This window comes from Salvelinus fontinalis, chromosome 5 (genome assembly GCF_029448725.1).
Source record: "Salvelinus fontinalis isolate EN_2023a chromosome 5, ASM2944872v1, whole genome shotgun sequence".
NCBI classification, from domain to species: Eukaryota; Metazoa; Chordata; class Actinopteri; order Salmoniformes; family Salmonidae; genus Salvelinus; species Salvelinus fontinalis.
Genome location: NC_074669.1, coordinates 30,930,875 through 30,957,783, shown reverse-complemented (window position 1 = coordinate 30,957,783; position 26,909 = coordinate 30,930,875). Strand labels below are relative to the sequence as shown.

General features: G+C 43.6%; 1 protein-coding gene across 7 annotated transcripts in view; it reads right to left on the bottom strand.

The window, feature by feature from the left end:
- Positions 1 to 8,560: 8,560 nt before the first annotated feature.
- LOC129855464 (CMP-N-acetylneuraminate-beta-1,4-galactoside alpha-2,3-sialyltransferase-like) overlaps positions 8,561 to 26,909 on the bottom strand; it is an 84,605-nt gene continuing 66,256 nt past the window's right edge. For 5 of the 7 annotated variants that reach the window (XM_055923164.1, XM_055923159.1, XM_055923158.1 and 2 more), the window contains 2 exons: positions 26,607 to 26,753; positions 8,561 to 14,218 (listed from right to left, as the gene is read on the bottom strand). In XM_055923164.1, coding sequence (XP_055779139.1) covers positions 14,114 to 14,218; positions 26,607 to 26,753 — 252 coding nt within the window. In that variant the 3' untranslated portion in view covers positions 8,561 to 14,113. Of the gene's footprint in view, positions 14,219 to 20,378; positions 21,222 to 26,606; positions 26,754 to 26,909 lie in introns of those variants that run through there. The other 2 variants (XM_055923160.1, XR_008759514.1) reach the window with 2 other exon arrangements.

Genomic DNA, 26,909 nt, shown 5'->3' with positions numbered 1-26,909 from the left:
GAAAATCCGAAATCCTTCAACCAGGAAGTCACCAGAATTTTGCAACCCTACTTGCAGGCCTGATGTGGCCTGAAGTATGAACTGGTGTACAATTATGCACTTATAACTAAAGGTAGAAAGGATGGCCTTACAGGGTACCACTGCACTGCAAGTGTTTATATCCCTTTAAGAACAAATCAAAACCTTTTTTTCTGAGTGTAATATTTTGGCCTTAAACTCATGGTTTACAGGCCACATCAGGCCCGTATGTCACATTATGCTGGCTAGCAAGGTGTTGAGTAATTCCTATTGGAATCCAACCAGTGTGGGGATTTCCAACTTTTTAATTTTTTTATCACCTGCAACATGTATTCAGAATGACTGCCAGGGTTGGGAAGACTAAGGAATGACTCTACATTTCTTATTGCTCAGCTCTTACTTAAGGCATCTAAACTGGATCAACCATTTCAGTAACGTGTGCAATAAGTCAAGTAACATATTGGATTAGTTTAGTCATTTATATTTGAGTAGCATAAGATGAATTAATGAATCAATGAATCAATCAATGACCATGCACAAACATAGATGTTGAAATAAACAATTCTAAAAATCAACCTGCTATAGAGCATGATGGGAAATATGATACTTTTGTTCAAAGTTATGTGTATGAGTTTCAGGACTCTATATCATGATAAAACTAGGCCCTCAAAATAAGGACTTATGAAATATGTATGGTATTGTGTAAAAAAAAAAGGAAAATTATCATGAACAGTTAAAATCATGTTTTTCAAAATTGGATGATATTTGAATGAGACCAGATCAAAGTATGATGATCAAAGTATGAACAATAACTGTTGCTTCTACATTGATAAAGTTCGATCATAAAATGACTGGTCCCCTCACCTGTGTCAAATAACTTGGATTCATTATTAAGGGAACAACATGACATCACCTTAACTCTCATTTTAATACACCAATGGGAACATGATATTCTCTTACCTAATTTAAATAAGTACTGCCTTGTAACCAACATCAGAGAAGGCATGTTTGCAGAGTGGCGTGGTTTATATAGCTAGATAGCTACTCTGCTGGTGCCAAATTTTTACTGTAGTGTGTCAGAAAATATATTTAAAAGTTTACCCTATTCATCTATCACATCCACTTATATGTTTCCCATTTCATCTGTGTCTGGTGTTAGCTAGTTACTGGCTAGGTCTTCAGCCAGCATGGAACAAAAGGGGGGAAAGGGTCGTTCAAAACTCTGATGCAATTATCAAGTCAAAACATCTGTCGGTGTTGCTTTGAATCGCATCACAAGAGACGTGACAGACAGGAGATGAATATAAATAAGTTGATATCACTGATGCAATTTCAATGTTGTTTGAGTTGCTTTGTGTATCACCGAATTAGCTTGAGATGATTTTACTGCAACACTGCATCCAAGTTGCTTGACATAAGTGTTTCAAAGAGCTGCCAGTGAAGGCGAGCTCATGAATATTAGCTCCCTGCCCACTCAGTCTGTCTTTTCAAGCTTTCTGGTAGTTAGCCAGGAGAGAAAATTAACTTTTCAGTATGACTGTTCAGGATCATTAACACTGTTCCGGTGTGTACATGGGTCCACAGACTCCACACTATCCATCGTGATTCATAAAATAAAATAAATGACTCTGGAGAACTTGCTGTGTCTATTCATGTAAAAGCTTTGAAGATAAGTCACTTCATTAGTGACTTCATTAGGTAAAATCACATGAGGCTGGGTAATAATCTGAAGTTGTCTGCATCCCAAATGGCACCCTATTCCCTACGTAGTGTGCTACTTTTCAGCAGAGCAAAAAAGTAATGCACCTTATAGGGATTAGGGCGCCATTTGGTGATGCAACCCTATTGTTGTGTAAGGGTGGCCCTTGTTAATTATTCTAGCCGTACAGGCAGCACTCCTAAATTCAACAGAAAGAAACACGAATTCCCTGTGGAAGAGCAAAACATTCATATTAGACTCCAGGATCTCCTGGCTTCTCCTGTTTCTCTCTACAGAGGTTAGATAGAATATCGGTTGGACTGGTGTTATGCAGTCTGAGCCAACGCCACAGCTCTCTAACTTGTCTGAGCAACAGATCTGATCTAACTTGCAGACGGAATGGTTGGGTTGGACTCTCCCTCCTGGTTGAAGGCAATAAAAGCTTTGGTAGCTCACCAACACTTCTGGCTCATTACAAAAAAGGTATAGTTACAATGCAATAGTAACCATGGCAAAACCTATTTCCGTCCATGCACAAACACAAACCACGCACGTACAAGTGTTCAGTCTGATAGAGTTATGATGGTCAGCAATCTGTTCCAAGAATACTTTTCTGTTGTTGGCAGTCTGACAACATTTCTTGTTCTTGACCTTTTCCACACAAATATCCTGCTAGAATCCACCCAGGAAAGCACCAGACCTGGGTTCAAACACTATTCAAAATCATTCCAAACACTTTATCTGTGCTTGATTGAGCTTGCCTGGCTTAATGAATGAATATAAGAGGCAAAACTGCAACAGCCACCTACCTGTCATTCCAGGCAGGATAGAGCAAACTCTGAAAGACTTTGAACCGTTTCGAATACTAGTTGAACCCAGCTCAAAGCACGAAGATGACTCAGATCCATCAGTTACATTGAACATGTTTACCTGCACACTCCGATAAACATCTACTGTTTGTTGATGCCACCTATGAGAAGGGGAATAGTTTACAGCTCTCAAAAGTGGGACAAGAAAAAGCTGAGATGATCTTTCTGATAAGGTGTATCCACTACTGGAACACATGGATGGGTGGGTGGAGAACATATAAATACAAACATACTATATCTAAACAACATGGCATTAGAAAACAACACTGTTAGACTTTGCTGTTTTGCAATATCAAATAGATGCTTTGTAAATGCCCCCCAAAAAGTTGTCTAGGGAAGACAGTAGATTTTATATGAAATGAAACAATAAAAAAAACTTATTTCATTATCTCTCTCCAGTTGTATGCATTTCAGGTAATTACAAGGGACAGAGTCAGGCGATACAGTTTATTAGAATCTGTTTTATTTCCTTTGTCAAACCATGACGCATGACGATCCATAGTGTAGTGACTGTGTATGAGCGATGAGAAATACATAATACATAAGTGCTTTGGCTTCCGCATACACTGTTAGCTGTTTTTGTAATTTTATCAGTAACTTACTGTATTAATCAACAGTATAATACTGTATAAACTGAATACAGTAGATTATCATAGAATGCACCGTAAAATACCATATATTTGTGTTACAGCACACTGTAAGACCTTTCTGTCATTTCAACAGTAAAACACTGTACAATGCACAGTAAAATGCTGAAAAATGTGTTTTATAGTATTAATTATGGCGCATTGAAGAAAATGTTGTGGATGGGAAAGAGTCTCAGGCTCTTTAACATATTTTAAGGTGTGCCTTGTAAGAGGCTATACTGTATTTGTTGCACCCGTGAGTTGGAATGCTGTACCCCCACAGAATGCGTTAATTTACTGTATTTTAGGAATTCTACAACCCGTGTCCTGAAACTCTACAGTACCTTACTAGCTAATTGCGGCCAGTAATTAACTGTAATTCAGTACCAATACTGCATCTTTGGAGTGCCAAAAACCTTTTGAACACTAGTGGGTGTGTGGTATTGTTGTTTCTCACTCACTAACATTTTGAGGCATGTCTTGTAAGAGCCTATATTTGTTGCACCTGTCAGTGAGAGTGATGTACCGGCCTCCCGGGTGGCGCAGTGGTCTAGGGCACTGCACCGCAGTGCTAGCTGTGCCACCAGAGTCTCTGGGTTCACGCCCAGGTTTTGTCGCAGCCGGCCGCAACCGGGAGGTCCGTGGGGCGATGCACAATTGGCATAGCGTCGTCCAGGTTAGGGAGGGTTTGGCCGGTAGGGATATCCTTGTCTCAGTATGTAAAAAAAAAATTGTTTTTTTTAAATTTAAAAAATAAAATGTAATAAAATGTATGCACTCTACTGTAAGTCGCTCTGGATAAGAGCGTCTGCTAAATGACTAAAATGTACAAAAAATATGAAGTAGTGGTTCCCTAACAATTAAATGTACGTAGGGGACAGATCAGAGTGGCAGCATGTCTCAAACCTTTAATGGTTGAGTGGCTAGCCATGTCCTTTGATTTTCCTTGTAGTCACTGTCAGTTTAGAACCTTTGTAAGGCTTCAAAATGGGAAGTTATATAAAATCACCAAATATCAGTTAGTATGCTGTAATATATCATTCAATTTTCACTATTAGCAATTGCTGAGTTTCTTTTCAATATAATTCAACAATAAAGTACTGTATTTCTGTTTTGCTATATATTTACTGCAGCATACTATAACTTATGGTGCATTGTGGAGAAATATTGTGGGAGGAAAGAATTGCTGGCTCATTGACACATTTTAAGTGCCTACATTTGCTGCATACTTTAGTCCTGTAATTTAAGTTATATTTGGTAGTAATTCCTTAACAATTAAATGCATATACTGTAGGAAAGAGATTGGAGTGGTAGTGGGTCTTAAACTTTTTAATCGTTTTTTAATTGTTTAACCATGTCCATTTGCTCTGTTTTTCCCTTTAATCACAGCCTGTTTGGAAGCCTTTGTTTAAGCCTCTAGAAGTGTACGCGATCTAAAACACCTGGTGTTCATTAATACGCTGCACTTTTACTGTATTGTACTGTTTCATTGCTCTGGCATCAAGTTACTGTGAATATCTCAGTATTGTATTGGCACTATCCAGAGATAGTCAGAAATATATTTTTGTAATTACAATTATTTTGAAGACCAATGTATCCTTAACTACAACAGCCTTGGTTGAATGCACTGACTGAATAATGGCGCCGGAGGGGATGGCTGCCGTTTTACGGGCTACTAACCAACTGTGCTATTTTGTGTGTTTTTTCGCATTGTTTGTAACATATTTTGTACATAATGTTGCTGCTACCATCTCTTATGACCGAAAAGAGCTTCTGGATATCAGAACAGTGGTTAATCACCTCAAATTGGACAAAGATTTTTTCTTTAATGAGTCCGACGCAAAGGATATACTGCTTCTCCGAGACCAGGCCCAAATCCCTGTCATTCGTGTGAAGAAAAGACGTAAATACAGGGGGCGGAGATCGGGGTGCCATTCATTCATCCAATGGCATTGAGGAGTATACCCTCTTAGTGGTCATCAATAAGAGCATCGATGACGTTGTCTCCACAGTGACTGTACTTACATATCCCAACCAGAAGTCATGGATTCTGCACCAAGCTAAAGGCTAGAGCTGCTTTCAAGGAGCGGGACACTAATCCGGACGCTTATAAGAATTCCTCTATGCCCTCAGATGAACCATCAAACAGGCAAAGCGTCAATCCTACTACATTGGCTCTGACGCTCGTCAGATGTGGCAGGGCTTGAAAACTATTACGGACTACAAAGGGAAACCCAGCTGCGAGCTGCCCAGTGACGCGAGCCTACCAGACGAGCTAAATGCCTTTTATGCTCGCTTTGAGGCAAGCAACACTGAAGCATGCATGAGAGCACCAGCTGTTCCGGACGACTGTGTGATCACGCTCTCTGAAACCGATATGAGCAAGACCTTTAAACAGGGCAAAATTCACAAGGCCGTTGGGCCAGACGGATGACCAGGACGTGTACTGCGAGCATGCGCGGAGAAACTGGCAAGTGTCTTCACTGACATTTTCAACCACTCCCTGACCGACTCTATAATACCTACATGTTTCAAGCAAACCACCATAGTCCCTGTGCCCAAAAAAGAGCAGGTAACCTGCCTAAATGACTACCGCCCCATAGGACTCACATCGGTAGCCATGAAGTGCTTTGAAAGGCTGGGCATGGCTCACATCAACACCATTATGCCAGAAACCTTAGACCCATTACAATTCGCATACCACTCCAACAGATCCACAGATGACGCAATCTCAATCACACTCCACAGTGCCCTTTCCCACATGGACAAAAGGAACATCTATGTGAGAATGCTGTTCATTGATTACAGCTCAGAGTTCAACACCATAGTGCCCAGAAAGCTCATCACTAAGCTAAGGACCCTGGCACTAAATACCTCCCTCTGCAACTGGATCCTGGACTTCCTGACGGGCCATTCCCAGGTAGTAAGTGTCAGCAACAACACATCTGCCACGCTGTCCCCTCCTGTACTCCCTGTTCACCCATGACTGCATGGCCAAGCACGGCAACGATGAGACAGCCTATAGGGAGGAGGTCAGAGACTTGGCAGTGTGGTGCCAGGAAACAACATCTCCCTCAACGTGAGCAAGATAAAGGAGCTGATCGTGAACTACAGGAAAAGGAGGGACAAAAATGCCCCCATTACCATCGACAGGGCTGTAGTGGAGCGGGTCAAGAGTTTTAAGTTCTTTCTGTCCACATCACCACCAAACTATCATGGTCCAGACACACCGAGACAGTCCTGAAGAGGGCACGCCAACCCCAACGACAGACTGGCCGTCGGGAGCACCTGGACATTTCCTGGTGCCTTGAGGGTTGTTTTGGCCTGCTGGGAACTTGACCAGCGATAATATTGCAAGCAGGAATGAGTTGACGGAGAATCCACGCATCAGGCGCGACTCTCACTCTCTCGCTGCAGTGTCCCCGCGCGAACGTGCGGCGGCAAAAATGACATCAGGTCTCTCCGCGACGCACATAGCAACCGTCTACCTGCTTCTCTACCGATAACATTTTAGACAAGACGCACAGCGAAATGGACTGTCAGAAAAGGAAAGGTGGAGCAGAGAGGGAGAGAATCCAAAAGAAGAAGGTCCTTGCCACAGACCCAACTAAATGCTGCAAAATAAGCGACATGTTCGTCAGTAAGGGACCAGGTCAGTCAAAAACACTAGCTTAAACACACACACTGACACACCCACATGACACCCAGCATGGCTAGCTAAGTTGCCTAGCTAATAATAGTGACACAACGGCCGGTAGACTAAACAGTTTGCACGTCTTACGTCTTCGTGGAGGAATTATATCATAGCAATGAGTGCAACATAGCGATCATAATATGACATTGAAGGCAACTAGTAAAAAATAGTAAACCTAGACTATGGACATGCCAGCATTCGGTCATGACTCATGCCACATAAGCTAGGGAAAGTGCACATACACTGTACAGCGAAACAGGCTACAGTAACTTAACCGTAATAAGGAAGGAAGCAGCAGCAGCACTAGGGCTTCAAGTGCTCCTGCAAAACTGGTGGAGATGGTGGTCAGTTCAGAGTCAGACTCAGAGCAGGAACCTTAATGTACGATTTAAGAGCACACACCTAAACATGTAGGCTATGATTTTACATTAATATGTGCTTTATTTATGAGATTATCAGTAGGACTGTAATCGGGGGGCATACAATCGATGACTGCACAAGTAATACAAGTTTAAGTTTAGGTTATTTACAATGTCAATCTCATTCTGCAGAGCAACCAGATGTGCAGAGAGAGAGAGAGAGAGAGAGAGAGGTTCAGAGCCCAGTACAGGGAAAATAGAAAGGGACATCGAAAGCACTGAAAATCCATTTGATTATATTGCCCGTCCTCAGTCCAAGGATTTTGACACTTTTTTTCATTACCACCCAAAACAAACCCCTCAATCATTCCCAATGTATTCCCCTCCAAAGATGGCACAAACAGAAAATGGCTGACATACAATGAAGTAACTCACTCCTTGTTCTGCTCAGCATGTCTTGCATTCTCAAAACCTTCAGCCAGTGGTAGTCCTTTGTCAAAGGAGGCATGCGGGCCTGGAAACATACTCATCAGAGAGTACAGGAACATGACAGAAGCAAGACCCATAGAGAAAGTGCAGAAGCCTTTTTCCTCAGAGCCAGCAAAGCAGACATCTGTACCCTTCTGTGTGATAAGCAAATGTCAGTTCAACGAGACCAGGTCAGAAAGAGGAGGTAGGTTATGGAACGTGTGATTGATGTAGTTAAAGTTATTGGTAAATGTGGGCTTAGCTACAGACGACACAGACACGAAGCTGCATATAACTTGGAAAACATAGCCGTCAATCATGGCAAGTTTCTTGAGCTTATATTGACGCTAAGCAAATATGATGTCTGCCTACAAGAGCATGTTAGTGATTGCATTGAGAAGTGCAAGAAACAGATGGGAAGTAAAGGAAGAGGGTCCTTGGTAACTATGACATCCAAAACAACAGCAAATAAAGTCATTGAAGTCATCAGAATGTTGATTCAGCAGACACTTGCTGTTGAAGTGAGAAAGGCAGGGATGTTCTCAATACAAATGGACACAACACAGGATTTAACATCCAAAGACCAGAGTGCAGTAGTTCTGCGATATGTCACTGACGTTGTCCACCAGAGACTCATTGCGGTCATTGACTGTGAGTCATCGACTGGACAGTAATTTGTGGACCTTGTGAAACAGACCCTTGAGAAGATGGACATAGATATCAAACAGTGTGTTGGTAATGCAACAGACGGAGCAGCTAACATGCAGGGACAACACAGGGGCTTCTCTGCATCGCTCACAGGAGAGTCTCCTAACCAAGTACACATATCAAATCAAATCAAAGTTTATTTGTCACGTGCGCCGAATACAACAGGTGTAGTAAACATTACTTACAGTCTCTAACCAATAGTGCAAAACAGCTATTAGGTGAACAACAGGTAAGTAAAGAAATAAAATAAATAAATAAATAAAACAACAGTAAAAAGACAGTGAAAAATAACAGTAGAGAGGCTATATACAGTAGCGAGGTTATAAAAGTAGCGAGGCTACATACACACACCGGTTAGTCAGGCTGATTGAGGTAGTATGTACATGTAGATATGGTTAAAGTGACTATGCATATATGATGAACAGAGAGTAGCAGAAGCGTAATAGAGGGGTTGGCGGGTGGTGGGACACAATGCAGATAGCCCGGTTAGCCAATGTGCGGGAGCACTGGTTGGTCGGCCCAATTGAGGTAGTATGTACATGAATGTATAGTTAAAGTGACTATGCATATATGATAAACAGAGAGTAGCAGCAGCGTAAAAGAGGGGGGGAGGCACACAACGCAAATAGTCCAGGGAGCCATTTGATTACCTGTTCAGAAGTCTTATGGCTTGGGGGTAAAAACTGTTGAGAAGCCTTTTTGTCCTAGACTTGGCAGTCCGGTACCGCTTGCCATGCGGTAGTAGAGAGAACAGTTTATGACTGGGGTGGCTGGGGTCTTTGACAATTTTTAGGGTCTTCCTCTGACACCGCCTGGTGTAGAGGTCCTGGATGGCAGGCAGCTCAGCCCCAGTGATGTACTGGGCCGTACCCACTACCCTCTGTAGTGCCTTGCGGTCGGAAGCCGAGCAATTGCCGTACCAGGCAGTGATGCAACCAGTCAGGATGCTCTCAATGTTGCAGCTGTATATCCTTTTGAGAATCTCAGGACCCATGTCAACTATTTTCTGTTTCATGAGGGGGAATAGGCTTTGTCGTGCCCTCTTCACGACAGTCTTGGTGTGTTTGGACCATTCTAGTTTGTTGTTGATGTGGACACCAAGGAACTTGAAGCTCTCAACCTGCTCCACTACAGCCCCGTCGATGAGAATAGGGGCTTGCTTGGTCCTCCTTTTCCTGTAGTCCACAATAATTTCCTTAGTCTTGGTTACATTGAGGGATAGGTTGTTATTCTGTTACCACCCAGCCAGGTCTCTGACCTCCTCCCTATCGGCTGTCTCGTCATTGTCGGTGATCAGGCCTACCACTGTTGTGTCGTCTGCAAATGATGGTGTTGGAGTCGTGCCTGGCCATGCAGTCGTGGGTGAACAGGGAGTACATGAGGGGACTGAGCACACACCCCTGGGGAGCTCCAGTGTTGAGGATCAGCGTGGCAGATGTGTTGTTACCTACCCTCACCACCTGGGGGTGGCCCATCAGGAAGTCCAGGATCCAGTTGCAGAGGGAGGTGTTTAGTCCCAGGATCCTTAGCTTAGTGATGAGAACCTCCCTCACTCAAGAGAACCTTAAAGCGTTCCTTTTGATGGCAACAGAGAAGGAGATTCTTATGGGACTTGACAAAGATGACATTATTGACAAGATGGCAGAGAGCAGTGAGTTACTGCACCGCCTACTGGTTTACTAGTTGTAATTACTCACTGGTTACTCTGAAGTAGCTATGATATGACTCTTCCTTAACAGGCTGACAAGGGTGAAAGAAAATTTGCTGTGAGTTAAAGCTTTTGTATAGAGGCTTGTTTTTTGGACTTTCGTATTATACTTGCAGTTATGTAGCTAATGTTCAATTTCATTGACTCAGTGGATAGATATGTTTATTTTTGTGCTGTTTGCTTTATGGACACCAGTGAGTGAACATTGTAGTCTACATTTTTTGTAGAGGAGTGCTTTTTCAACTTTTGTATTATACTTACTTACATTGTTGTAGCTTATGGTTTTTGATACTTTTGATATGCTTGATGCTTGAATATAAAGATAACCATTTGAACATTTGAGCTAACTCTGTATATCTCATTGTCTTTTTATCAAGTGTAGGTTAATTGTTTTGTGCGTCTAGCCTTGTACATTTGTATGTGCTGTGATTGGTGTATTCCTAGTGAGTTTTTGAGGGTGCACCCATAGCCATAGCATACCTTGAAAACTCAGTGTTCAGATAGGCTACTTGTTGGTCAGTCCCAAATGTTTGTATTTTGTCATGTGGATAACTTTCTTCCCAGATGAACATAGTGACCAAATTTAATACAAGTTTGGAACCCGTTACTTCAACAAAAAGGGTTAGCCTAAAAATTTGCAGTCTGATGGTTTGCGTGAACAGGGTGGCCTGGGATGGAGTCAAATTCCCGGCCAGAATTATTGTTTCAGTCAGTCCCTGGCCAACACCTTTTCCCCCTCGGGAGACTGAAAAGATTTGGCATGGGTCCCCTGATCCCTAAAAAGTTCTACAGCTGAACCATTGAGAGCATCCTGACCGGTTGCATCACCGCCTGGTATGGCAACTGCTCCGACCAAAAGGCGCTACAGTGCATCTGGGGCCAAGCTTCCTGACATCCAATACCTATATACTAGGCAGTGTCAGAGAAAAAGTGTCAAAGATTCCAGCCACCCATGTCATAGACTGTTCAATCTGCTACTGCATGGGAAGCGGTACCGGAGCGCCAAGTCTAGGTCCAAAAGGCTCCTTAACAGCTTCTACCCCCAAGCCATAAGACTGCTGAACAATTAATCAAATGGCCACACGGACTGTTTTTACACTGCTGCTACTCGCTGTTTATTATCTATGCATAGTCACTTTACCCCTACATGTACAAATTACTTCGACTAACCTGTACCTCCGCACATACCGATACCCCCTGTATATAACCCCGTTATTGTTATTTTATTGTGTAACATTTTATATAATTTTTTACTTAAGTTGATTTAGTAAATATTTTTTTAAACTCCATTTCTTTAACTGCATTGTTGGTTAAGGGCTTGTAAGTATGTGACAAATAACATTTGATTTGACTGAAAATTGCTAAGGACAAGAGCACCCGCTAAATTACCAAAAGGTAAATATCAAAAGGAGACCTTGCAAAGAACACTGCATAATATGTTGCTGCATGGGTAATTCCAGTAATATACTGTAAATTAGATTACAGTAACATTGTTGGTAGGGTAAAATGCATTACCGTAAAATGGATTACAGTAGCAGTACTGTAAAATTAATTACAGCAAATGATTGGCCACTTTCTTCCAGTAAGTTCTGTAATCCATTTTACAGTAATGCATTTTACGCTACCAAAAATGTAGAAAATAAGACATTATGTAGTTGAACAGAGAATGCCGGTTAAGACAACACATATTATTACTTAAAACATTTCTATTATTTTGGGCAAAAACAAAGAAAATTATAACATTTATACAACAACTGACAGTAGTCAGTAGTAACACTGAGTATGTTTGCAGGCCATGCAGAGGCCTGACATAAAGGAAGCATCCCAAATGACACCCTATTCCCTATAGGGCTGCAGGTAGCCTAGCAGTTAAGAGTGTTAAAGTCGCTGATTCAAATCCCCTAGCCAACTAGATAAAATTGTGCCTTTGAGCAAGGCACTTAACCCTAATTGCTCCTGAAAGTCGGACTGGATAAGATTGTCTGTTTAATGACGTATAGGCTCCTGGCCAAAAGTAGTACAGTACATAGGCAATAGGACATGGCTCTCCAACCCTGTTCCTGGAGAGCCACCCTCCTGTTTGTTTTTTCTCTCCAACTAACCTGATTCAGTTGATCAGCCAGCTAATTATTAGAATCAGGTGTACTAGATTAGTGTTAGAGCGAAAACCTACAGAATGGTAGCTCCCCAGGAACAGAGTTGGAGAACCCTGTAATAGGGTGTCATTTGGGACTCAGGCAAAGATAACAGCATTAAGACCAGAGTAACAGTGTGAAACGTGATCCGGGACAGTTCAGTGTTTGGGAACCACACTGATGGACTTAAGATCACACAAAGCCCAGTGTTTCTCACAGAGAACAGTAAAATAAAATATAGGCTCTTACAAATAATATATGTTTATCCAGTGAGGGGATTGATTGTTCAGTCCTCCTCTTTGCATTGAAAAAAACGACAGTAGAACAAAGTAACCTTTAAAGGTAAATAATTGTAATACATCTTAAAAGGGGGGAGGAAGGAAGTTGTGGAGGGCTTCTAACAGTCATGAGCATCTCTGCTTCCTGATACAGTAAAAGCAGAATATGTATGCGCATTATTTGCTACCCCGATGTCAACCATCCCATAATGACGAAGCCCAGATAAAGAGGGCACCGCAGCCATTACGAGATCTGAAAATAACAGTTTAAGAACAGTAACAACAGTTTCTAAGATGCGTATGTGGTGACTGAATATATTCAAGTATACTGTATGAGCAGAGGTATTCACTTCTTCCTCCTCCAAAGATATTCTCAGTCCATCTTTTCATGATACTGTATTGAGTCAGCAGTTTTAAGTTCCTCAGTGTCCACATCACAGAGGACTTGTCATGGACCAACAACACCACCACTCGTCAGCGTCTGTAATTCCTAAGGCGACTGAAGAAATTTGGCATGTCACTCCGGGTCCTCTCCAAATACTGCCGATGCACCATCGAGAGTGCCCTGACCGGTTGCATTACGGACTGGTACAGGAATCGCTCCATTCACGACCACAAGGCCCTCCAGCGAGTGGTGAAGACGGCCCACCACATCACTGGGACCATGCTCCGACCCATCTAGGACATCTACTCGAAACGGTGCCTGAGGAAAGCTCCAGTCATCATTAAGGACCCCACACATTCCAGCCACAAGTTGTTTACTCCCTTACCGTCAGGCAGACGGTATCGGAGCATGATGTCTGATACCAACAGGCTCAGTGACAATTTGTATCTACCAACCATCAGACTGCTTAACACTTGAACTTGACTGACCACCTGCTCTGATTCTCGTCACCTTAGCGCACTCGCTCACGCACACACACACCACAAATGCTGCTACCAGACTCTTATTACGATTGCTAAATACTGCACAATATAAACACTTGCCCCCAAATCCCCAAAACACATGGGTAAATACTGGACTATAAATTGTGCCTTCCTGTACTATACTTATACAAATAAATATATTCTATTCAACTGAGCCATTTACTTTATGTTCATATTCTTATCATTTATTATTTATTATTGTTGTTGCATTGTCGAGAAGGAACTTGCAAGTAAGCATTGGGTTCGACGGTGCATACCATGTATATCCCATACATATGACTAATAAAACTTAAAACTATTGTCACACTGCAGCAAATCATAAAATAGAACAGTATAACTCCGTGTTCTACAGAGTTCAAGCTCTCTGTGTTCTAGAGTATTCTAAAGTGTTGTGTATAGTTCTATCTCTCCAAGGAAGTCCAGTGAAGATGCCATTTACCACATTTATCTTCTGTCAGAGATAGGAACGCTTCAGAACCCTTCACCAGACTTCTGTCCTGACAACAGTATGCCTCAGCCAGCGGTGAAGGTTAGGTTGAGGGGAACAGAGCAGGACTTCACAATGCTGCCCCTGTGTTTCTCCTCCATATCTCTCTGTGATCTGGGATTGGCTGGATGTTGTCATCAGCACCCTGAGCCACAGATCCCATGGGTCAAGTCCTGTATAACCCCGGCCTTCACCAGCTTAATCAGGAACTCCTTCTCTTTAGAAATGTTATGAGTCCAGGACTGCGAACAGGAGACAGGGAGGGAGGAGAGGATAGGTGGGGAGAGAGGGAGGATGGAGAGATAGAAAGGACAGAGGGGTAGAGGACAGGAGATGCAGAGGAAACAATTAGGTACTTTACAGGAGATGGAGGTAAAAAGTAACATTCTTTGAAAATGGAGGCAGGGAGGATGACATAGCTGTTGCGTCCACATACTATTACTTTACTTTCAACTTTTGATCACAGAGATTTTCTCTGTGGAGGCAAAGGCGAGAGGCACAATAGAAGACCGAAAGTAAAGAGACCATTGAGGTTGACAGGGACACTATTGTGTCTTTTTAAAAGCAGCTTTCTACACTTACGGAGCTGCCCCTTAAATACAGCGGATGAGAGAGAGACAATACCACATGACTGTACAATGTGGTTCACTAAACGTTGTGGCTTAAACCATTTGAACGTGGGCTGTTGGATGCAAAAGATAAGAGCGAGAAAGAGATAACTGATGTATTATTATGGCTTCACGAGCGAAACGTGAAAACTTCACTGCACAAAACAGCAACGTCCATAGTGAAAGATCTGATGGAGATGCCGGTACATGGCGGTAAATGATGATGGGAAAACTAGTGTCATTGCAGGCATGTTCAATACCTTTTATTAGTATCAACCACATCCTTTACAGGAACAACCTATCCCATACTTGCCTCTACTGAAACCAATAGCTGTTATCAAACAGTTGAAAGGCAATAGCTATCGTGTGTCTGGTCTAAAACATCACCCTTTACATAACTATTCTATATAACTGCCAAAAAAAGTGTTTCATTTTCCTTAGGAGAAGATGTCTGCAGGTCTCTGATCAAAAATTTGACATAATAAACAATGTGGAGCAGTAAACATTGGGTGTACGGGAGTTCTCCTTTTTATAATCAAGCTATCTGCAGAACCAGGTTTAAAAGAGTGTGTACTGTTGGCTAGACTGGTAATCTCAGGTAGAGTTGGTTCACATACACGATCCATGTCTCAAGAAGGCTTAAAAATCCTTCTTTAACCTGTTTCCTCCCCTTCATCTACACCGATTGAAGTAGATTTAGCAGGTGACATCAATAAGGGATGATACTCGAAATATACGGAAGTATGTGGACACCGCTAAAAAAATTCTGCAATATCAGCCACACCCGTTGCTAACAGGTGTATAAAAACCGAGCACACAGCCACACAATCTCCATAGACAAACATTGGCAGCAGAATGGCCTTACTGAAAAGCTCAGTGACTTTCAACGTGGCACCGTCATGGGATGCGACCTTCCCAACAAGCCAGTTTGTCAAACGTCTGCCCTGCTAGAGCTGTTATTGTGAAGTGGAAACGTCTAGGAGCAACAACGGCTCAGCCGTGAAGTGGTAGGCCACGCAAGCTCTTGTCTCTTCTCTTTCATCCGATTGAAGAAGTGACATCACTAAAGGATCATATCTTCCACCTGGATTCACCTGGTCAGTCTGTCATGGAAAGAGCAGGTGTTCATAAAGTTTTGTACTCTCAGTGGAAGTGATATTTGTTGTGTCTTGCTCATTTCGTCTCACACTTTTTTTTCCCAAAAAGGTTATTTGGCTGTTCCCATAGGATAACCCTTGTTGGTTCCAGGTACAACCCTTTTGGGTTCCGTGTAGAACTCTCTGTAGAAAGGGTTTTACATGGAACCCAAAAGGGTTCTACCTGGAAACAAAAGGGATCTACCGGGAACCAAAAAGTGTTATTCAAATGGTTATCCTATGGGGGCAGCCTAAGAATCCCTTTCGGTTCAAGATATTACCTTTTTTCTAATAGTGCAGTGAATCCTTTAGGTACCATTAGAAAGAGCATATGATAAGTGTTTGAACAGTCTTAGCTGTTCAGTACATAGCTGTGTGCGTTTGCTCCATTCAGAGGCAGGATAGCCTGTTGGACCGAGTTGTTCTACTGGCACAAACCCAAAGTTCTTTGAGTGTGAAGCCCAGCGTTCATCTTGGAATGACAGCTCCACACGGGCCCTGGGTCACCCACAGAGAGAATTCTTTACTACCACAGCTCTCAATTATACATGGCAGGGGGGTGGGAGTGGTGCTGAGACGGGTTTGTGCCGCTGCAAACTAAAACACAAGTTGACACAAGGAGAGTGCACACTGACATCTGGTTCAAAACAGATGAAAATGTATTGGTTACATTCACCAAATTTAACTGGTGTAGACTTTACATGGAAATGCAGAATACAATAACGAGGTAATATACAAGAAGTACCAGTATCGAGTCAATGTGCAGGGGTACTAGGTAGTTGAGTTAATTGAGGTAATATCAAGAAATGATCTTGATATCTCAGATTGGCCAATGAAAATAAAAGATTAAGACGCGCAAAAGAACACAGACACTGGACAGAGGAACTCTGTCTAGAAGGCCAGCATCCCGGAGTCGTCTCTTCACTGCTGACGTTGAGACTGGTGTTTTGCGGGGACTATTTAATGAAGCTGCCAGTTGAGGACTTGTGAGGCATCTGTTTCTCGAACTAGACACTCTAATGTACTTGTCCTCTTGTTCAGTTGTGCACCGGGGCTCCCACCCTTCTTTCTATTCTGGTTAGAGCCAGTTTGCGCTGTTCTGTGAAGGAAGTAGTACACAGCGTTGTACAAGATCTTCAGTTTCTTGGCAATTTCACGCATTGGAATATCCTTAATTTCTCAGAACAAGAATAGACTGATGAGTTTCAGAAAAAAGTTATTTGTTTCTGACCATTTTGAGCCTGTAATCGAACCCACAAATGCTGATGCTTCAGATACTCAACTAGTCTAAAGAAGGCCAGTTTTATTGCCTCTTTAATCAGTACAACAGTTTTCAGCTGTGCTAACATAATTGCAAAAGGGTTTTCTAATGATCAATTAGCCTTTTAAAATTATAAACTTGGATTAGCTAACACAACGTGCCATTGGAACACAGGAGTGATGGTTGCTGATAATGGGACTCTGTACGCCTATGTCGATATTCCATAAAAAATCTGCCGTTTCCAGCTACAATAGTCATTTACAACATTAACAATGTCTACACTGTATTTCTGATCAATTTGATATTATTTTAATGGACAAAAAATGTGCTTTTCTTTCAAAAACAAGGACATTTCAAAGTGACCCCAAACTTTTGAACGGTAATGTACATGTAGGTAGGGGTAAAAGTGACTAGGCAATCAGGATATATAATAAAGAGACTAGCAGTAGTATATGTGTGTGTGTGTGTGTGTGTGTGTGTGTGTGTGTGTGGGTTGGAGGGTGTGTGTGTGTGTGTGGAGTGTTAGTGTAGTGGGAATGTGCGGTTAGAGTCTAGTGAGTATGAATAGAGCCAGTGCAGGGGTGTCAGTGCAAAACAATTAAGATAAAGAATTACATAATAAAGGGGGTCAATGTAAATAGTCCAGGTAGCCATTTGATCAACTGTTCAGCAGTCTTATGGCTTGGGGTTAGAAGCTGTTAAGGTACCTTTTGGTCCCAGACTTAGCACTCTGGTACCGCTTGCCATGCGGTAGCAGAGAGAACAGTCTATTACTTGAGTGGCTGGAGTCTTTGACAATTTTTAGGGCCTTGCTCTGACACTGCCTGGTATAGAGGTCCTGGGTGGCAGGGAGTTCGGCCTCAGTGATACACTGGGTCGTTCGCAGTGCCCTCTGTTTCCCCTACTCCAGAGTTCAATGGCGGCTAGCTTTACACCACTCCAGCTGACGCTTGGCATTACACATGGTGATCTTAGGCTTGTGTGCGGCTGCTCGGCCATGTAAACCCATTTTATTAAGCTCACGATGAAAAGTTATTGTGGTGACTTGCTTCTAGAGGAAGTTTGGAACTCGGTAGTGAGTGTTGCAACCGAGGACAGACACATTTATACGTGCTACACGCTTCAGCACTCGGTGCTCCTGTTCTGTGAGCTTGTATGGCATACCACTTCACAGCTGAGCCGTTGTTGCTCCTAGACTTCCACTTCACAAGAACAGCACTTACAGTTGACTGGGGCAGCTCTAGCAGGGCAGACATTTGACGAACTGACTTGTTGGATAGGTGGCATCCTATGACGGTGCCACATTGAAATTAACTGAGCTATTCAGTAATGCCATTCTACTGCCAATGTTTGTCTATGGTGATTGCATGACCATGTGCTTGGTTTTATACACTTGTCAGCAACAGGTGTGGCTGAAATAGCCGAATCCACTAATTCAAAGGGATGTCCACATACTTTTGTATATATAGTGTATTACAGACTGGGTCAGAGAGAGGTTGAAAATGTCATTACTCTCTTATATTCATCATGTTATTTCCCAGTTCCCACCACCACACGTGAGGCGAGATGCATGCACCACATGCCAGTTGGTCAGCGCATGCTCCGAGTACGTGTCCTGGTAATCCATCTGGTCCTGTGGCCTTGTGAATGTTAACCTGTTTAAAGGTCTTACTCACAACGGTTACGGAGAGCATGATCATACAGTCATCCTGAACAGCTGGGGCTCTCACACATGCTTTAGTATTGTTTGCTTCGAAGCGAGCATAGAATGGATTAGGCTCATCTGGTAGCCTCCCATCACTGGGCAGCTCTCAGATGGGTTTCCCTTTGTAGTCTGTGATAGTTTGCAAGCCCTGCCACATCCGACGAGAATCAGAGCCGATGTAGAAGGATTCAATCTTAGTCCTGAATTGATGCTTTGCCTGTTTGATGGATTGTCTGAGGGCGTCGCGGCATTTCTTTTAAGCGTTCGGATTAGTAGTTGCGGAGTTGTGTGTGTGTTTGTGTGCTGGAGGTGATTGCATGTCAGCCATGGAGGGACCAGAGAAGCCACTCTGGGCTCTGACATCCCTCAGTAAAGAGTGATTTATGACCAGGCAGAGTGCTGTGTACTTAACCAGCAGATCAGACGGCCCCTGTAGACACAGGGACTTGTGTCTGTCTGTGTCCTTAGTGGCTGTCTGTGTCCTTATTCCCTATAGTGCACTCCTTTTTTTAGGACTATGGTCTAAAGTTGTGCACTATTAAGGGAATCGGGTGCCATTTTGGACACATACGCTGTGGTGCTTGTGGTAGTGTCCCCTCTTTAGAACTCAGCACCCACACTTGACTTTCTTTACACATCCTACTTCATATCCTACTCCACATCTCGCCTCTCGTGTGGTGGTGGGAACTGGGAAGTAACATGATGAATATAAGAGAGTAACCACGAGACTCTTGGAGAAGGGTATTAAATAATGACAAAGGTTTGTGTAAACTTCCACTGGGGAGAAGTAAACTATCAAAGCTAAACAGACAGGATGTCGGTGGGCAGGGGAGACAGGGACACACGCTTAGCAGGGAATGCTAACATAGAATCACCGGCTGGCTGTAAGGTTCATAGCTGTGGACTTTGAGTGGGCAGATGGATGGGTGGATGTTACTGGTATGTTCCAGTAACTAAGGGTTCAGAGAACAGCCGATACCACAGCAACACAGTCAAGTGACCTGTATGACTCATCATCAAAGGGATCCCCCGCAACGTTGTCTTTTTGTCTCTTTCAGATCAACCTAACTCTTTCATAAGCTAACCCTTTCACAACTTCACCCTTTCACAACCTAACGCTTTCATAAGCTAACCCTTTCACAACTTCACCCTTTCACAACCTAACGCTTTCATAAGCTAACCCTTTCACAACTTCACCCTTTCACAACCTAACGCTTTCATAAGCTAACCCTTTCACAACTTCACCCTTTCACAACCTAACGCTTTCATAAGCTAACCCTTTCACAACTTCACCCTTTCACAACCTAACTCTTTCAGAACCTAACCCTGTCAGAACTCTTTCATAAACTAACCCTTTATAAACTAACCCTTTCACAACCTAACCCTGTCAACACTCTTAGAAATAAAGGTACTATCTATAACTTAAAAGGGTACTTCTGCTGTCCCCATTGGAGAACCATTTAAAGAACCATTTTTGGTTTCAGGAAGGACATTTTCCACAAAAGGGTTCACCTATGGTGACAGCCAAAGAAGCATTTCGGAACCCTTTTTGGAACCCTTCTGGACTGAGGGATTCTAAAGTGAAAAAGAGTGGCACTAACTGGCGGTGGACTCCAACAGAGGTGCTGGTTTAACATGTTGGCACAACTGTCCTCTGTTAGAAGGCAGATAATGACAAGTAGGAGACAGATGTACAGAACACACTTTATTCCACATTCAAGACAGACAGGGGCACACACAGCGATAGGAATTGGACTGATTGGTAGTAGTGAAAGGGATAGTGGTTGTCTAGGAAAAGACAAGAGAGAAAGAATCAGACTACCATGTCGGACTGTATCAACGCCTGGTACGGCAACAGTAGGGCTCTCCAGAGGGTGGTGCGGTCAGCCCAACGCATCACTGGGGGCACACTGTCTGCCCTCCAGAACATCTACAGGTCGTGGTCCGAGCCAGCTAGTCACCACTAGCTGGTTTCTGCCCAGTAGCCTGCCCTGAACTTTGGTCATTTTTACTAGCCTGCTACCACCCGGTACTTAACCCTGCACCTTAGAGACTGCTGCCCTATGTACATACTGTAGTCATTGAACACTGGTCACTTTAATAATGTTTACATACTGTTTTACCCACTTCATATGTATATTCTGTATTCTAGTCAAGGCTCATCCTATATAACTACTGCTGTACACACCTTTTCTATTCATATAGTGTCCATGATGTCTATAGACACAATTATATAGATATATATTTCCATTCCTGACTCTGACATTGCTCGTTCTAATATTACTACATTTCTTAATTCCTCTATATAAAAGAATTGGATTTGCGTGTATTGTATTGTTAGCTAAGAACATAAGCATTTCGCTACACCCACGATAACATCGGGAAAATATATGTACGTGACCAATAACATTTTATTTGATTAGGAAGAGGATGAAATTCCAGCTCCAGCTGTCAGTAAAGGGAGGGTGTAGGCTACTGGATAGGGTAGGTAACTTTCTGGGAGGACATTATGAAAAGATTCTCATGTTCCAGTCTCTAGAGGGAAAGACAGAGAGATAATAGCAACATAATATTCAGTGCTGTCTAATTTGAGTATAATGAAGCCTGTTTCTTTGTGATGTTTTCTGTCCTCAGATATGTAAATCAATGAAAACCTGTGTTTGCAGATGGAGAGGGGTACCAATGAATGTGCCAAGAGACAGATTTTCATACAGGATTTACCCCAGTGTTTTACCCAAAAGGCTCAGACTTTTCTGTTTCCATCTACGCAGGCCGGCACCCGTGTCTCACTGGGCCATGGGTCCGGCAGACCTGCTCTCCCTTGGGGCCAAAACTAAGCCGCTGGTACTTTTCATCTTGCGTTTACAGAACAATGGTTAACTATGAACTTTAACACCTTTACATAAAGCAACTGTGTATACCAGCATTATTTTTGTATGCAACATTTGCTAACATACTGTAGATAGGCCTATCTATATGCCATGAGTTATAGGTGTAGGCCCACAGCACCTATATTAGCACGTTCTACTGTTATATACGTTATATTACTCACAATGTATCAACCTATTACAACTGGAGCAGGTCAACCCTGCTGGAGGTCTGCTTGGTGTGCATCAGCTCAGCAATAACACACCGGGTTCACCTTATCAACCCTAATGAGGTAATAATCAAGTGTGCTATTGCTGGGCTGAAACAGAAGTCTGCTCACCCAGTAGATCAGGGACCAGTGGATCAAGGTTTGCCACCGTTGGTATATATATCTTTTTTGTTCACCTGAAATTATGCTTTAGTAATAATAGCCTACTTGTTACTACTCAATTATTTATTGTTGTTTATACCTAGATGTCTAATCTTTAAATATTAGTTAATTTATCTGTACATTTGTAACGGCAGTCGTAATCCTCCTCCTCGGACGAGGAGAGGCGAGACGGATCGGACCAATACGCAGAGTGGTTAGTTTCCATAGTGATTTAATAATAAACAAAAACAATATGCGATACAAAATAACTACAGTGACATTCCTGTGTGGCGGAACACTGACACAAGAACAAACACCCACAAACACACGTGAAACCCAGGCTGCCTAAGTATGATTCTCAATCAGGGACACCGGAATGAGGGGCAGCACCGGACTGAGGGGCAGCACCGGACTGAGGGGCAGCACCGGACTGAGGGGCAGCACCGGACTGAGGGGCGGATCCTGGCTGGCTGGCTCTGGCGGATCCTGGCTGGCTGACTCTGGCGGATCCTGGCTGGACGGCTCTGGCGGATCCTGGCTGGACGGCTCTGGCGGATCCTGGCTGGACGGCTCTGGCAGCTCCTGGCTGGACGGCTCTGGCAGCTCCTGGCTGGACGGCTCTGGCAGCTCCTGGCTGGACGCCTCTGGCAGCTCCTGGCTGGACGCCTCTGGCAGCTCCTGGCTGGACGCCTCTGGCAGCTCCTGGCTGGACGGCTCTGGCAGGTCCTGGCTGGACGGCTCTGGCTGCTCCTGGCTGGACGGCTCTGGCTGCTCCTGGCTGGACGGCTCTGGCTGGTCCTGGCTGGACGGCTCTGGCTGGTCCTGGCTGGACGGCTCTGGCCGGTCCTGGCTGGACGGCCCTGGCTGGACGGCTCTGGCGGCTCGGGACAGACGGACAGCTCTGACGGCGCTGGGCAGGCAGACAGCTCTGACGACGCTGGGCAGGCAGACAGCTCAGACAGCGCTGGGCAGGCAGACAGTTCATACAGCGCTGGGCAGGCAGACAGCTCAGACACTGGCTGCGCTGGAGAGGAGGAAGGCTCTGACAGCGCTGGACAGGTGGAAGCAGCTGGAGAGAGAACCCGGAGAGACAGCCTGGTGCGGGGGGCTGCCACCAGAGGACTGGTACGTGGAGGTGGCACCGGGTATACCGGACCGTGAAGGAGGACACGCGCTCTTGAGCACCGAGCCTCCCCGACCCTACCAGGTTGAATGGTCCCCGTAGCCCTGCCAGTGCGGCGAGGTGGAATAGCCTGCACTGGGCTATGCTGGCGAACCGGGGACACCATCTGTAAGGCTGGTGCCATATACTTCATGGCACACGGCTCGATGCCCAACCTAGCCCTACCAGTGCGGCGAGGTGGAATAGCCCGCACTGGGCTAAGCACGCGTACTGTCGACACCGTGCGCTTTACCGCATAACACGGTGTCTGACCAGTACGACGCCCTCTCACTCCACGGTAAGCACGGGGAGTTGGCTCAGGTAACCTACCCGGCTTTGCCACACTCCGCGTGTGCCCCCCCCCCCCCCCCCCCCCCCCCCCCCCAAGACATTTTTGGGTCTGACTCTCGGGCTCCCAACCGCGTCGCCGCACTGCCTCCTCATACCAGCGCCTCTCTGCCTTTGCTGCCTCCAACTCCGCCTTGGGACGGCGATATTCCCCTGGCTGAGCCCAGGGTCCTTTGCCGTCCAGGATCTCCTCCCAAGTCCACGAGTCCTGTGTCCTCTGTTGCTGCTGTCGCTGCCCTTTACCACTCCGCTTGATCCTTTGGTGGTGGGTGTTTCTGTAACGGCAGTCGTAATCCTCCTCCTCGGACGAGGAGAGGCGAGACGGATCGGACCAATACGCAGAGTGGTTAGTTTCCATAGTGATTTAATAATAAACAAAAACAATATGCGATACAAAATAACTACCGTGACAGTCCTGTGTGGCGGAACACTGACACAAGAACAAACACCCACAAACACACGTGAAACCCAGGCTGCCTAAGTATGATTCTCAATTAGGGACACCGATTGACAGCTGTCTCTGATTGAGAATCATACCCGGCCGAACACAAAAATCCCAACATAGAAAATAACACATAGACAACCCACCCCAACTCACGCCCTGACCAACTAAATAAATACAAGAAAAAGGAAAAACAGGTCAGGAACGTGACAACATTTTGTAGTGATGAAGAGTTGATTCATTGAAGAGAAGCGTTTAAAGCTGAAATATGTAACTTTTTGGGTGACCCGACCAAATTCACATAGAAATGTGACTTATAGAAGCGGTAGATGTATTCTATGTGCACAATTTCAATGCTTCCCGTTCATTGGTTTTGTATTTGAGTCTTTTACTTTCGGTTGTGTACACCAGCTTCAAACAGCTGAAAATACAATATTTTTGGTTATTGAAAGGATATTTCACAGCGGTTTATGTGGTACAATTCTCTTCACTATATATTGCTTGTTTAGTCACAAACTGAAATTAGAATTTTAGCATCCAGAAAATGGGGGAGCGATTTCTGCATATTGCACCTTTAAACTTCTATTTTTTTTTATATATATTTTTTTACTATTATTCAAAATGAACTATTGTCAATGTTGGTTAATCACAATCCTGTAATAAAGAGTGGTTCTGTCTCTAATGTGTCTGTTTCTGTGTTGTATTCACAAATCAACATTTCCTTTATGTCTAGTTGTAAGATCTGTTTTATTTGATTGTCAATCTGTCTCGGCATATCTGAATCCATTTAGTCGTTTATCATATGGCATGCATCGCCAATGCAGCCATAGTCCTGTAGCACTCAGGGAACAGCTAAACTCACACATTGTTAACATGTTGAGCTATATGTTCTCAATTTAAAATGATACCAGTAGACAATGTATATGAGGCAAACCATATACCAGATTTGGTACATTCCTGTTAAGTCCTGACATATGAAATTGTCTAGTGAAATTCAACCCTTGTAATTTAGGTACAATATGAAAAGAAGATGACAACAATTAGGCTACAGGAGATGAGCATTACAGGTAACATATTATGAGGTTCATTTTATTAATTTCAGCAATGTGGCTTGCAAAAAGGAAGTAGTTGTTTCCGTAGCAGATAGACCAAGGGTATTCAGCTCTTACCCTACGAGGTCCGGAGCCTGCTGATTTTCTGTTCTACCTTGTAATTAATTGCATCCACCTGGTGTCCCAGGTCTAAATCAGTCCCTCATTAGAGGGGAACAATGAAAAAAAGGACCAGAGTTGAGTTTGAGGGAGATATACAGTACACGGTTGCTCTATGTGGCCTATCACCCTGTATAAGCGAGATACTAATCACAGCTAAGCTTTTAGGTCAATAATATGCTGTTTTTATTAAAATGTTGTTATAATGGTGAGAGAAATTAAACTAGCTAGTAGCTAATGGTAGCTAGCTAGTTATACCTTACAAGGTTAGCTGACTTTTCTCAAAACAAAAACTCATTGTAGCTAGCTACATCTTGTCCCTCATGCTAGCCTGCACAGCCAAATTTCACTCCAGAAATGTCCAAATGACATTTATATGGCCAGCATTTGAGACCATTTCTCCCCTCTTGCTGCAGCTTTAGCTCATCTTGAATAACAGGGAAATGCTGTGAAAACCAGCATGCTGCAAATGTTCTAGAATGTTTGTCACCAATGCTTGTTTGTTAAAAACATTGTGTCCACATGCACTTTTGCTCCTACAGCACTAATCTGGTGAGCACCTTTCGAGTTCCGCCAAGCAAGGCATTTGATGGGTTTGACTTGTTGTGAGGCGTCACTGATTTACACTGGATTCCCACCCATCTTTAGCTGATTTCTTACATGAAACTTCCCCAGGCTTCCCGTACTAGCAAAGCCTGGTTTGCGACGAGGCTAACCTAACCCTGGCTTTCACAACCTAACTTAGGAGACTAACACCTGCGTCCTCATTGGCAGCCAATTCCCAATGGACCCTGGTCAAAAGCAGTGCACTATATAGGCACTATAGGGAATAGGGTGCCATTTGTTACGCAGGGTGAGTGAGTGCATGAAAAGCAGATCTGAGGTTTTCTAGATATAGCCAAACATACACCAGACACCTGTTCACTACACAGTAAAGTCTCTAGAAAGAATGACTCAGGTTTAATTGGAAATAGTTTACAATTACTGTGCCAATTATGGTTCAAATATTCAGGTCAGTTTGTCTGTTAATTTCCCACTTGTTTAACAAGACATTTATAAATGTTTTTCCTAATGAAGCTATTTTAACGTTGGCAAGGTTTCGTTGGCAAACTAAGCCATCAGTTCTTCTCACTTTGATGCTGTGTGGACTGTGTGCGTGTGTGTGTGTGTGTGAACATGTAGTTGAGAGGTGAGTTGCTGGGTAAGGATGAGACAACCATCATCCATAGTTAACTATCAGACTGACAACATATATTACACCTCTTTCAGCTTCCATTATTTCAACAGGACTGCTAGAAATCTTAACAAACCTTCTGCTATACAGTAGGTCAGTGTGACCTCATGGTCAGATGAATGCATTGTATACAAAATAGATTACATATTTATTTTCATGTTTCCATGATGTATGTAAGTGTGCATGTGTGCGTGTGTGTCAAGGCCCCACTGTGACCTTTTAAGGGGTCGACAGAGAATACGTAGACGGGGCAAATGGCTGTTGTCAGTGTCAGGTCACTTGTACCTGTTTGATGGCTGCCATCCTGATCTTCTCGTAGTAGTGTAGGGGGGCGTGGGGGGTACTCATGTCATAACCAAATCCAGCCACGGCTACCTCATCACAGTTATGGAGGGCCATTGTTATGGCAACAGTCCCCAGTGTCGGAATATTCTGGAAAACACAGAAGAGAAGAAAAATGTTCCCTGAAACAGGACAGTGAGTAAAGTAGGCTACTAGAACTACTGGAGGTTAATAGCACATGGGGTAACAAAGAATAAATGTAAAAATGTAAAAATTAAAATTAAAAAAAGGTTACCAAAACACAAG